We start from the raw sequence: 14,323 nt of genomic DNA on the forward strand, positions 1-14,323 counted from the left end.
GGTGTCGTACTGAGGCACGCCTTTCGGACTCGGCTACAAAAAAAGGAGGCCCCTTATCATTGAGCTTAAACTTGAATCGGACTGCACTCATTGATATGTGAGAAGTTTGCCTCTGTTCCTTAGTGGAATGTTCATGGGCAAAATTTACATTTTTGTTTACCTGCCGATGGTGCCAAAATGTGTTGCCGCCAACCAAATCTTTTACATATATGCTTGACCATGGCTCCTGAGCATACCAACATAAATCCATAGAAGAAAATAATGAGCAGGGCAATGGTCGTTCTCCTCCACCTCTACACTACAGGTAAAATGGGGTAATAAATTCTTCTTCTATAAGCTCAAGACCCATTCCTTGACTTTTCTTTGCCAATTTAGTTTCTGGCCAAGAATCACGACCAAGTACATGACCTCCGTAGAAAGCCGTAGCTTTACTGCAAGTTCTCTGAAAACATTAAACTTTCTCCTCCGTAATAGATGTGAGGTAAGGGCCAACCACCACATTATTCACATTGGCAATGACCTTCACCAACTCCTTTTCAAAAAGAAAACCTAAGAATCCTATTGATAATCAGAAGCCACGAAGTTCCTTTAGTCATAATCTTCCCAAAATAGCCTTCCGTCAATAATGCGTTGATAATCAGTCCTTTCAGCGTCGTATCTAGGCAATTTACCAATACAGGGGTGATCCTCATATCCATCCAAGCCCCATTTAAGGACTCCAACTTAGCGTTATTAAAAGCCACTTCTATGTTTAGAGGATCCTTAAAAAGAAATCGGCCGCCCACAAATGCCATTCAATTGCCTATCAAATCATGTAAAGCGCTGGCAACCGAACGGAGCCTAAAGTAGAGCTGGCAAACTATCGATATTCGCAACATTTGATATTTTTCAAAATATCGATAACTATCGTTAATTTCAGTAACTTTAATGCAAAAAGAAAAACATAAATTTCCTATCCTAATTTTGGTAAAATTAAACAAGAAAAGAAAAAGAGTTTGAAGGAATATAGACAAGTTGACCGACGAACCGCAAAGCAAGCGTCCTAGGTAAAGTTATAAGTGGGCCGTCTGCCTGTAAGAACTCAGAGGCAAATCAGAAGTTAACGTAAAGAACCGCATAACATCGGCCCAAAAGAGGATCAATGAGTTTGCTTGCAACGAGTGTCCAAAACCCTTGCCCTCAAAGAAAGACTTCGGTTACATGCAAGTCCACGCGAGTATTTCAATGCCTTTTGTATTGTAGTTGAATTTGGCTTAAATTTTACACATGGTGTTCTGTTAAGACTTACTACAACTGTGCCAGTTACGGTCCAATTCGGCCTATAACCTGATATAGCTCTCATATAAACCGATCTCCCGATTTGACTTCTTGAACCCTTACAAGCCGCAATTTTTGTCCGATTAGGCTGAAATTTTGCATATGGTGTTTCGTTATGACTACCAATAACTGTTTTAAGTACGGTCCGAATCGGTCTATAACCTGATATAGATAGCTCCTATATAAACCAATCTCCCAATTTGAATTTTTGAGTCATTGCAAGCCGGAATTTTTGTTCGAAGTGGTTGAAATTTTGCGTGCGGTGTTCTGTTACAACTTTCAACAACTGAGCCAAATACGTCCCCAATCAGTCTATAACCTGATATAGCTCCCATGTAAACCGGTCTCTCGATCATTCTTGTTCAGTTCTTAGAAACTTTAATTTTTGTTGGTTTGACAGAAGTTTGGTACGTAGAATAAAATTATGCCCTTCAACTAAACTTATTTTGTATAAATTTTTAGCAGAATCCATGGTGATGGGTTTACAAGATTCTCCCCGGCTAGAATTAGCACGTTTTTATGTTTTTTTTTTTTTTAATTTTGCAAGTGGCGGAACTTTGTCAAAATATCGATAGAAAAAATAACAATCGATATTTAGCCAAAAAAATTAAATATCGATAGTACCATCGATATTTTGCCAGCTCTACCCTAAAGTAAGCATGCTGTCAGCCGCATACCAGTGCAGGCTCGAGACGGCATGACATAACTACCAGGTACTATACCGTAAACAGCTGCGTACAATTTTTTCTCGCGAAGTGCACTAGTACTATACACAAAGTTGCACTAATTACCGATTTTGACAGATATTGTACTCAATATTTTGTTGTTGGGCAACTGCCACTACCTTCAAATGAAAATATCTTGCGAGACGTTCCGTAATCAAGAGTTTCCTTAAGGTTCTTAAACGTGTCCCTTAAACCACCCTAGTAGTCCAGCAAAATTGTATTTCTATGGAATCAAAACGCGTCATAATATGATTGGTGTTGTGATACTTTTCCATTGCCAAAAAGAAAAAAATCTTCGATCATTTTAGTCGTCTTAAAAGAGAAATAAAATCATAAAATTTGTCAACAGAAATTTAATCTTAATATAATTTTTCATTGCTATTTTGTTGCCTTGTTTGAAATTTAATAAATAATTTGTTTTCGTTCTACTACAATGAAAAAACTACACCCACCTGTTGTTGCCCAAAAAGCGCGTTTTAAAATAATTTGACTTTTTCTACATAAATTCTGTGGCAACTCTGTAAGGTGTCAGTGAGAGATAAGGAGAGTAAATACAGCAAGAGAACATGCATGCTCACAGTTGTTTGATGGGCTTGAATGTCTTTAACAGTTTGCGTGTCTCGTTCGCCTCAGTACTGTGTGTACTCCATACTTGTAGTCTTTGAAAACCAAAGTAAAGTCAAGCAGTAAAAATACAAAAACAAACAACAACCGAAAAACAACTTGTATTTTATTTTTTTAAACATTGAAAAGGTATGTACTGGTATGCAGTTGAAGATAAAAACATGCATAAATTCAACTACATACGCAGCTACTTTTAACAAGTTTTTGTAAATATTCATTTTGAGCAGAGTTGCCAGGTGTGGAAGAAATTTAGCACTTGGAGGTATTTTAAGAATATAGTCAAAGTACACTGAAAAAAAATTAGTTTCCAAGAAAATTGTTTCAATTTTTAAGTAAATTTGAAATTAATTTTTTTTAATGTTATAAAAAGTTTTCATTTTTGTTAACCATAACCATAAGGCCTATACATATTACAATGATAGCTATTTTTTTAATATTTTATGGACTTTTCTTTTGTTTTAACTGTACTTTTCATTGAATTAGTTGTTCTCATTCTTTTCTTTTTTTAAGATTTCCCTCTAATCTACCACCATGGAGATGGATTACCGTGAAGAAGTCGGTGATAAAATCAAAGCAGGCGTTTATAGTTTGACAAAACCTAAAAGTGGCAAAAGTCTGGCCTGGAAAGTATTTTCCATAATTTTAAAAGAAAATGGTCGAATTCTCGACGGCTTAGCCTACTGCAATATGTGCAAAAATTTATTCAAATACAATGGCCATTGTACTTCCAATTTGAGACGACATCCTTGTTTTGAGGCTTCATATCCGCCAAAAATTTCCGAGGAAAATGAGGTATTATCAGATTCAGAATTGATTAGTCAAAATGAAGAAATTACCATCAAACATCAATTGGAGAGTAAAATTCGTAATGGAGAATACAAATTGGTGAATAAATCGAATTCACGAAGTCAACTTTGGTCAGTGTTTTCCTGGTTTTGCGATGGCACAGGTACGCTGGTCAAAGAGTGGGTCTATTGCCGTCACTGCAAGCAGGTGAAGAGATCTTATAAAAGTGTTACCACACATTTGTTGCGTCACAAATGCTTTATCAAATGGAAACGAGAGCAGCCAGCAAAAAATAGTACCGAGGAGGACAGTGATGAGGATAAAGTCAATGAGATGGCAAGTGGTGGGGAAGACAGTAATGCAAATAACTCGATGCAGAAGTTTAACAGTGGCATGGACAGTAAAATGGAAATTGATGAGAGGTAAAATACTTGCTTCTAATGACATGTCAGCCGATTCTACGCTTCGATATGATCCAATGGTCACCTCCAAGTACCAGGCGCCTCAGTGTTACTTATCTGTTTCGTACTGTTAAAGACACATTCCAAAATGCCTGTCATTTTCTGTCGTACCGAGATGGAAAAAATTCCGGATCCTTCTTCTTTTTCGTATTAACCGTTTTCTGGCCTGTTCGCGATATGAGAGTATAGTTATGCAGGACGCTATGTCAACGTAGTCAATAGATGGGCACAACGTAGTTCGCTTTGTGACTCCTCTAACGTCTACCACTCGGCAGTATAGTATGACACTCTCTCAGCGCAACGAAATGACCTACTGCCGTTTAAGAGTACCTTGTGGCCACGGCACGGGATAGCTGTGAGCACCACACAAGCAGGAACATTGAGGTCCGATCTGTGTGGTGTTCATTACTGTCACGAGAGGCTTGGTTGCGAGCTACTGGGCGCGTACACAGTTTGCGGACAGTGGAATGCTCCATACGAAGTAGGTGCAGCGCCGGTTGGTCGGGCGGCAACGGCTCTTGCACAAATACTGAGTGCCTATGATGCTCGATATGACAAGGCGAGTTAATGGCGCCTTTAAATAACGCTTGGCCAACATGGTTCCCGCAGCGATCGGTCCTTTGGACTGGAACAAGCTTGCTCACCTACAGGAGCTTGACGAAAATGTGGCTACAACAACAACAACAATAACTTATGATTAATTTAAAGCAAAGAATCGGTTGTTTCTAACGCAAATTTTATCGATACTTGCCTTTATCCTTCTAAAATTATCATATCTTCTCACTTTCAGGCTACCATCCAATGCAAATCACCAACAGGATATGAAGGAAAAAATCAAAATTGCCTTTAACATAAGAAAAGGCACCTACAAACTGAAACCCCTGAATCGTAAAAGCCTTATATGGAAAACCTTTGCCTTGATACAAAAACCTGATGGCAGCCAGGTGGAAGGCTTTGTCTGTTGCCACAAATGTGGTCGTATCTTAAAGAGCAATGGCATAACAACGGGCAATTTAAATCGTCACAAATGCTACATTGATACAAAAAAACTTCCAAAGAGCTCTACTCTACAGGCTAGTAGACCAGCACTGAACATGACTATGGCCGATTCGGATAATGATAGCCAACACCTATCAGCATTTGAGGATGAAGAAGAAGACAATTATACTTTTGAGATGTCCATGATACAACAAAATGTAGAGCAGCAACTGAAAAGTGGGGCCTGCACTTTGAAAGCTAATACAGATTGTCTTGACAATCAATTGTGGTCTAGATTTGCTTTTATTGTCATGGATAATGGGGCCGTATTGAGGGGAATGGTATGTTGTCGACTTTGCCAATTGGTTTTGAAATACAATTTCAAGACCAAAGATGAATTTCATCTGAAAAAACACAAATGTTGCGCTTCATCGCAGAATAGGCTGTCTAAAAATCCAAACAATGAGGATTTATCCTACTGCAATGAATTACAGCAGGAAGTGGCCATAACAAATGCAGCCCAAGAAGAGGAACAAGAAAATATTGAATATCAGGTGAGAGCGATTAAAGAGGAAATCATTGAGGATTCCTGTGTGGTGGAAGAAGAAACCATGTTGAACTCCTATTGCATAAAGGAGGAAATAGATATATACCCAAATCAATATCCAGATCCATCGTCTGATCATGATGCCTTCGATAACCAACCTTTGCCCTCTGAAATTGGGGATTGTTATGAATTAACCGCTTGTTTGGTGGAGGAAAATTTGAAAAAGGGCATATTCAAGGTGGTGTTAAATGCTTTAAATAGCCGCAGTGCTACCTCGAAAATTTTCGAAGCCATACAGAATGCTGAGGGCAACTTAATACCTTGGCTACGTTGTCGCCAATGCAAAAAAGTAATGAAGAAAAATGCCAAAAGCACCTCTAATCTATGCCGCCATCCTTGCTATGTGGCCACCAAAGCAGATAAGAATAAAGATGACAACGAAGAGGATTTGCAAATGGATGGGAGCTTACAAGAAGCTAAAAAATCAAAAATAGAGGCTGCAAGTGAGCAAATTGCTCAAAACAAGCTAAACATAAAAGAGGAATCCCAAGAAGATGTGGATATGGAAGAAACCATCGATGAACAATGGCCTATTGAAGATTCCCAAAAAGAAACCTCCTTGCAAAATGATTGCCTGCCTCAGGAGGTGGAAGAAAAATTAAAAAATGGCAGCTACCAGTTGGTCAATAAACCAAATGGCCGAAGTGCTATCTGGCATACATTTTCAGCCATTAAGGATGAGCTGGGAAACATAATCCAATGGGTGCAGTGCCGCAAATGTAAACAATTTTTGAGAACCATCTTCTCGACCACTTCGAATTTAGTTCGCCATATGTGTTTTAAGCAAGCCAAGGAAAACCAAGAAATCAAACGAAAATTCCAACCATGTATCAATTTCATCATAGAAGACTGCTGCCCTACATCGATTGTTGAGGGTATGGGTTTTCGCAAATTCATAGAGCACTGTTTGCAAAATGGAGTCCAGCAAATTGATAACGATGTGGAAGTACAAGATTTCATACCCAGTCTGCAGACTATGGCTGAAATCTTGGAGAAAATGGCCAATGAGAAAAGGCAACAAGTCAAAGAGATATTTCTAGATAAAGAACAAAACGCTGCCATATCCTTGGACATTCATTTCGATGGTTATATGCAGAAACACGTTTTGTGCGCCCGCTTACATTTTGCAACAAAATTTCGCTTATACGATATTACACTAGGTGTGAAATTGTTAGAGCGGCCTGAGATCTATGAGAACGAGTTGCAAGAGTTGTTGAAAAAATATGACTTAGTTGACCACATGGAAGATATGGTCTTTGTTTCGCCCAGTGATGAATACTTCGATAAGGCGTTGGTCAACTGTCACCGTTTGGAAAGTGCAAGCCACCTATTTTCCAAAATTTTGCAAGAAGCCTTTAGAGAAACCCAAGAAATGCTGCCTATAAACGAACTAAGCCAAAAGCTATTGAGAAATATAACATGCCCAGGTGTGGAGAACACCTATGACAAGTTCAAAGTTCTAAGCTTAAATTGGCCAAAAATCAAGCAGCATGTAGAAGCAACATCCTCCCCTTCAAGCAGTAGCAATGAGCCAACATTACAAATCTTTGCAGGCTTACTTGACTTGTTTAAAAATTTTGATTTTATTTTCAAAAGTCTGGAGGAGACACGAACTCCCTCCTTATGTTTTGTCATACCCTCCATAAATCGTTTGAAAGCTATATGCCAAGCATTGCCTCGCGATCTCAAAGAGATAGCAGCCCTCAAGAATTGTATTATGCAAAAAATCGATAAAATTTGGTTGAACACCATCAGCATATGGCACAAGGCCGCTTTCTTTTTATATCCACCCGGAAGACGAGAACAGCATAAACATTTCGAAGAAATAAAAGAATTTTGCATGGAGCAAATAAAATCGTATCCCGTGGAAACTCAATTGGATAAGGAGGATGCCCCCTTAATAAAAATAGAGAATGTGGAATCCAAGAATATGACAGAGAACTTGGCGGAGCGAAGCGAAATAAATTTCTTTTTTCCCAATCTACAATTGAAAACTGTTACACCCCAACTCAATATAAAAAAGGAAATCTCCCGCTACCATGCTGAAAGTTTTCAGTTTGAGGAAAAATTTGATGTTTGTCTTTGGTGGCAGAATAATTGCCACGACTATCCCCTTTTATCTTGGCTAGCCCTGCGCATATTGTCCATACCCGCAAGTGCCAGTTGTGCGAAACATATACTGAATAAAAATCCGAATTTGCTAACATCACCAGATGCCGATAATATAATATTTTTAAATTCTATTAAATGTAATGGATTGTAAAAATAAAATATTTTTGTGTAAAAAAAATAAATTTAAGAAAACTAAATTATTTAAAAAAAATTATTTGAAATCCGAATTAAAAAACTTTTGGAAGAATTGGAAAAAAAAATTTAAAAAAAAATTAAAATAAGAAAAATTAAAAAAAAAAAAACAATTTTACATGTAATAAAAATCCAATAAAAATAAAAATTAAAAAAAAAAAAAATAAAAATTAGGAAAAACGAAGTTTAAAATAATTAAAATCAATAATAAAAAATAACTTAAAAATGATTTAAAAAATAATTAAAAAGTATGAAAAAAGAAACAAAATCCAAAAATTAAAAATAAAAATACAATAACATTAAATTCAAAAAAATTAACAAATGTTAAGAAAATAAAAGTAAAAAAAAATGAAAAACAAATTAATAAAATTAAAAAGTAAAGAGCCCTCTAGAGGCTCAAGAAGTTGCGCCCTCTAGAGGCTCAAGAAGTCAAGATCCAAAATCGATTTAAATAGCAGCACAAGAAGTTGCGCCCTCTAGAAGGCTCAAGATCGATTTATATGGCAGCTATATCAGGTTATCAATCGATTCGAACCATACTTGGCACAAGGGTTGGAAGTCATAACGAAAGACTTTTTGCAAAATTTCAGCCAAATCGGATACGAATTGCGGCCTCTAGAGACTCAAGAAGTCAAGACCCCAGATCGATTTTTATGACAGCCATATCAAGTTATGGTCTGATTTCAACCATACTAAGCACATTTCTTGAAAATCATAACAAAGCACTTCATGCAAAATTTCAGCAAAATCGGATGAGAATTGTGTCAAGATCTAAAATCGGTTGATATGACAGCTACATATATCAGGTTATGAACCGATTTGAAACATACTTAGCGCAAATGTTGAAATTCATAACAAAACACTTCATGTAAAATTTCAAATCGGATAAGAATTGCGCCCTCTAGAGGCCTAAGAAGTCAATATTCCAGATCGGTTTATATGACAGCTATATCAGGTTATGTACCGATTGAAACCATACTTAGCCCACTTGTTAAAAGTCATAACGGAACACTATATGCAAAATTTCAGCCAAATCGGATAAGCATTGCGCTTTCTAGTGGCTAACGAAGTCAAGATCCAAGATCGGTTTATATGGCAGCTATATCAAAACATGGACTGATATGGCCCATTTACAATACCAACCGACCTACACTTATAATAAGTATTTGTGCAAAATTTCAAGCGGCTAGCTTTACTTCTTCGAATTTTAGAGTGGTTTCGACAAAAAAATGACTTTAAAACTTATAAAAATACAAAAATTTTAAATTAAAAAAAAAATAAAAATTAAAGAAAGAGTAAAATCAAATTAATAAAACTAAAAAAGGAATAAATGAAAAAATGAATAAAACTAAAAATGAAAAAAAAAAAAAAATAAAGCAATACTAAAAACGACTTAAAAAAATAAAAATTAAAAAAGCAAACAAAAACAGAAATTAAAACATGATTTCAAAAATTAAAAGATAAAAATTAATCGAAATTATGAATGAATAACAAAACAATAAAAAATTATTCAAAAAAAGATTTTGATTAGGTTAGATAAGGCTTGGTTGAAAAGGGGGTGCGAATATTAATCCGCTCCATGCCGCTATGGGCATATACCTAAGCCAGTATTCGGTTGTTTGGGCGCTCTTAATAATATAAAGAAAATCTTAGTAAGGAATTCCGTGCTACTTACAAAATCCTTAATTGTTTTCCATAACACGCTCCTAAGTTGGTTCATATCTGGTATTGTGTCCCCACCCACAAGTACCGGCGTCTGTTAGCCGCGAAAGCCGTATAGTGACATAGGAAATGCTCCAACATCTCAACATCTTCCCCTCGGGTCCTACACATTCTATCACTTGCATAACTGAACTCGTAGTCCTATATGTCCCGTTCTGATGTCGACTGACTATACTGACCTCCTTCTTACTTCATTAAAAATCATTCAAAAAATGAACAAAAAATAACTAAAAAAAAAGAACAATTAAGAAAAAACAGAAAATTAAAAATAACAAAATTTAAAAAATTACAAAATGATTTAAATAATTAAAAGATAAAAATTAAATAAATGACAAAAATAAAAACAAATTATTAAAAAAATATTCAAATGAAAAAAACAAAAAATTAAAAAAAAGAAAGGGAAAATTAACAAACAAAAAATAAAAAAACAGAAAATTAATAACAAAAAAATGAATAAAAATTAAAAATAGTTTAAAATTTTTTATATATATTGGGTTGCCCAAAAAGTAATTGCGGATTTTTTAAAAGAAAGTAAATGCATTTTTAATTAAACTTAGAATGAACTTTAATCCAATATACTTTTTTACACTTTTTTTCTAAAGCAAGCTAAAAGTAACAGCTGAACACTGACAGAAGAAAGAATGCAATTACAGAGTCACAAGCTGTGAAAAAATTTGTCAACGCCGACTATATGAAAAATCCGCAATTACTTTTTGGGCAACCCAATATATGCTCTTATTATTTTAAATATGTTACAATAAAATACGACCCTATGATTTAAGAAATAAATTAAAAAAAATCCTTTGAAAGATGAAAAAAAAATAATATAAACATGTAAAAATTAAGTTCGGCCACTTTTTATAGGGCCGAGACTTTAAATCGAATGATCGTTCTATATGACATATGAAGATATTGTCCGATCTGGACCCTATTCTGTGTAAGCATTTTAGTAGGATTGAAACTTTGTATAATAACTGCCCGAATGAGGTGGGGACTGATGTTATAGGTTGCAAGCGATTCATATCCTGGATCTAATGTATCGTAAACTCGGCCTGCTCATAAGGGTACTGGACTGGCTATTGTAATGAAATCATTCCCTCAGGGTTGGTGGAATGAGAAGAAGACTGAATTGTTCGAGCATTTATTATGCCATTCTGTCCTCTTGTTTTTGTTGTTATTGTAGCCGAGTATTGTACACTGAGGCGGCAGCCCTTGCCGATGAAGTACTTTATCTGGTCAATCCCGTACGTACAATCGGCTGCCATCGGTGGTTTAAACAGTGTGTTGTACACTGAGGTGGCAGCCCTTGCCGATGAAATGATCCATCGGGCTAATTCAGTACGTACAACCGGCTGCCATGGATTTGGTCTTTCCATCGAGCTTTTCGCCGTCCCGGTCTTCCCTGGAGCTTCTTCATTCATTCTGACAACATGACCTAGCCAACGCAAGCGTTGTATTTTGATACGTTTAACTATGCTAACGTCATCATACAGCTCATACTCGCTTTACACATGCTTTTCTTTATTCTATCATTCTTACTAGAATAAACACAATGGATCTTAGGTCTCCGAATGGGATTGCTAAACGTATGTCTCTTGTCCCCTGTGGCTACTACACAAAGTTATGGACCTATATGACAATTTAGTCATCAGAAAATTTTTCTAAACCACATTAAAAGGAGTTTTAAATTATTTGTCTGTCCTTGGAATCCTTAGATTTGTTCTTTTTATACATTTTTCTATTCTATTTGTTTATATAATTAATTTCAAAATTAAATAATTATCCCTCGCTTTTGTACTGGCCTCATTTACAATTAATTGGCATTAAAATGTATTGCTTTATATATAAAAGATATCCTCGTCCTCATCTGATGTGTCCCCATTTGGACATATTGAATAGGGATCAATTTCTATGGTACGATAATCGGTCTCATACTCTTCGTCGACAGCATTAATTACTGGTATTTGTGAATCGTCTATAATATCTTCAGTACTATTCTCAACTTCATCTACAACATAAAGTAGAGGCTGTTGTACATTGCTGGTAGTGGAACTTGTTTTTGGTAGTTTGCTTCTGGCCTCTCGTATTTTTTCCAAGTTTCTTCTTTTCTCTTCCAAATATTCCTGAAAGCATTCATGGTTTTCCATAACTTTCTTTTTCTCTGTGAATTTGTATAGTTTGGAACATTTAAGACAACAATAATAGCCCAACATTATGCCATTTGCTTTTGTAACAAAGGCAAAAACTTTCAGTAGTTGTTGATTTTTTAGACGTCCATTCATAATTTTCAGTTTATAAACTCCTTCTTGTAGTTTTCTAACAATTTGACCTTCAGTTTCATTTCTAAGATCAGTGTCGCTGTTCTGGGTTTCACTAAAAAAAAAAAATATAGGAGATATAAGAAAATTTATTTTAGCATATATTTTGAAATACCTGTCTTCTCTTTCTTCACTGGAATCTTGGGCATTTTTACATTTGTGTTGTCTTAAATTTTTCACATCTTCGCAGCTTAGATACTTTACCATACTGCCACATTGGCAACAATATACCCAACCATTTAGTATGGTTTGATTATCTTGGAAAACAAACGCAAATTTGTTCCATAATGGATTTCCCGATTCCTCTTGATTTTTATGTAGCTTGTAGAGACCATTCTCAATTTTTTCTACTACAGTTTTATGGAAATTCTGCACTTCGTAGTTCTGGCTAAAGACCTGTCCCTTTCGCCTCTGTTTGCTTCCACCACCAATTTGACACCAACTTTTACTTGATTTTTCCCTATGCAAAAAATTATTCTTCCAGCATGTATGTCGTCTAAGATTGGTGGTGCAGCTGCTGTAAAATTTCAGTACATGTTTACATTGCTTACAATATATCCAACCGTCAACAGTGGATCCATTGCTTTTGGAAAATTTCGAAAAAAGTTGCCACAGAGGACTTCGTACTCTAGGTGTTTCAATCAGTTTATATTCGCCTTCTTTAATTTTTTTCTCCAGCGTTTGTTCAATCTTTGCCATCGATAAGAGAGTTGAGTCAGCCTCCTTCTCCTCTTCCTCTGCTTGAGATGTTGTTTCATGTTCTTTGGATTCATCTACATAGCAAGCATGGTGGGCACGGAGAGCCATGTTCTTGTTAAGGTATGGCTTGTGGGAAAACGAAAAGGAAAAGTTAAATTTGGCCTATAATAAATTTATTTTTTTTTAATTAATTTTGGTCCAACTGTAAGCAAAAGTGAAATACACCATAAAATGGAAACGACGTAAGCAGTCTGGGATCGAGTCCCAGCAAAAGCGTTAAATATGTTTTAAAAAAGTGTCGCTCTGCGGTATATCGATCGAATTTGCCTACAAATAGACCAGACCAGTTATCATTGAACCAAAGTTTAAAGCTCGCAGCTCATATTAATGGAGATTTCTATCCTTTGAGACTTGGCCTTTTGCTCTATAAAGACACTTTTACTGTTCATTACCGTCAGTGGGTTTGAAGAAAACCATATCTTCTCTAGTGAAAAGGGTCATTAACTTTTGTGGAACGACATTTCCAATAAGTGACCAATAGGTGGACTTATTGAAAACGTGTTGGAAATTGTTGAATTAGATTACTTACCGTTAACGATGACAGTTTACCGTTAATGTCAGGTCCTGTTAGTGGTTTGGGTTCTTTAACAAAAGCGCTTTGGGCTTTATAAAAATCATTAAAACATTTACGTTCTCTTCTAGTCTAACTATCTCGGACATTTCTTTTTAAGCAATAACATACATTTTATTTTATTTTTATATATTTGTTTATGAGAATAAAGTGATTTTTCCTATGCAGTTGGAACAGCTGATTATTTATAGGGATAACAGTTCAGTCAGCCTTCTAAAGGTAGTGGCAGCGATAAACTGTTCAGTATATCGATAACCGAAAAATAAAATAAAAATCAAGGTCTTTTGTGAATTTTTTAAAGTTTATAGCACGTTTACATTGAAATTTTTGTGATCTGGATTTAACTAAATCCAAAAACAAATCCTGTCCATTTACACTGCGTTTTTGGAGATTTAAGTGACATTCACATTCATAAATGTGCATATCACACACAACTATACACAATTCAAGAAAACAATTGCATATGTTGGTACTTTTATCGATTATTCAGTCATGGTATCGGGTTTACTTACGATTTAAAAATAAATCCTGCAAAAATGGGATTTATATGTGTATGGTAAAAAGTTCAAAAAACACAGGATTTAGCACTTAAATCTCGAAAAAGCCAAATATCCGAAATTAAGTGGCCATTGTGCAAGAGACGGTGGTATTTGTGCAAGAGACGGTGCCGCCCGGCATCTCACTGAGACTCTCCGCTCGATACCGCTGATTGTCCGCGACTGCCGTTGTAGCTACTCCGTAGGGAGCATTCCACTTTTCACAACCTATGAACGAGGCCGGTATTTCCCAACTATGCTTCTCGAGACAGTAATGAACACGACACAAGTTGGAGCTCAATGTTCCAGCCCGTGTGATGCTCACAGCTATCCCGTGCCGGAAAATGTATGTTTTGATAGCTCCATGCAACATGATATAAAGTTATTCAGAAATAAAAACGATTAATTACAGTACATATGTAATTTATTAGCCAAAAATGTTTAAAGAATGGACCAAAATTATAAATCGATGTTTGTCGCCATTTTGTATTCAACACTACAACTGTCTCGGCTGCAAGCGAAAATTTCGCTAAAGATGCATACTTAGCTTCATGCAGTAAAAGTCGACTTCGACTTTTTTACACAAAAAATCGAGTAATCGATTTGTCGACTTTT

The 14,323-nt window shown here is 35.8% G+C and overlaps 2 protein-coding genes across 2 annotated transcripts; one reads left to right on the forward strand and one right to left on the reverse strand.

Moving 5' to 3' along the window:
* Positions 1-2,623: 2,623 nt before the first annotated feature.
* LOC106084620 (uncharacterized) lies at positions 2,624-7,797 on the forward strand. Its single transcript, XM_013248448.2, has 3 exons — positions 2,624-2,795; positions 3,177-3,874; positions 4,704-7,797. The coding sequence occupies exons 2-3, from the start codon at positions 3,198-3,200 to the stop codon at positions 7,759-7,761; spliced, it is 3,735 nt and encodes a 1,244-aa protein (XP_013103902.2). The 5' UTR covers positions 2,624-2,795; positions 3,177-3,197; the 3' UTR covers positions 7,762-7,797.
* A 3,226-nt stretch (positions 7,798-11,023) lies between these two features.
* LOC106084901 (uncharacterized) lies at positions 11,024-13,345 on the reverse strand. Its single transcript, XM_013248870.2, has 3 exons — positions 13,131-13,345; positions 11,958-12,667; positions 11,024-11,897 (listed from the first exon to the last, which is right to left on the reverse strand). The coding sequence occupies exons 2-3, from the start codon at positions 12,647-12,649 to the stop codon at positions 11,363-11,365; spliced, it is 1,227 nt and encodes a 408-aa protein (XP_013104324.2). The 5' UTR covers positions 12,650-12,667; positions 13,131-13,345; the 3' UTR covers positions 11,024-11,362.
* Positions 13,346-14,323: the final 978 nt, after the last annotated feature.

This window comes from Stomoxys calcitrans, chromosome 4, assembly GCF_963082655.1.
Source record: "Stomoxys calcitrans chromosome 4, idStoCalc2.1, whole genome shotgun sequence".
In the NCBI taxonomy this organism is placed as follows: domain Eukaryota; kingdom Metazoa; phylum Arthropoda; class Insecta; order Diptera; family Muscidae; genus Stomoxys; species Stomoxys calcitrans.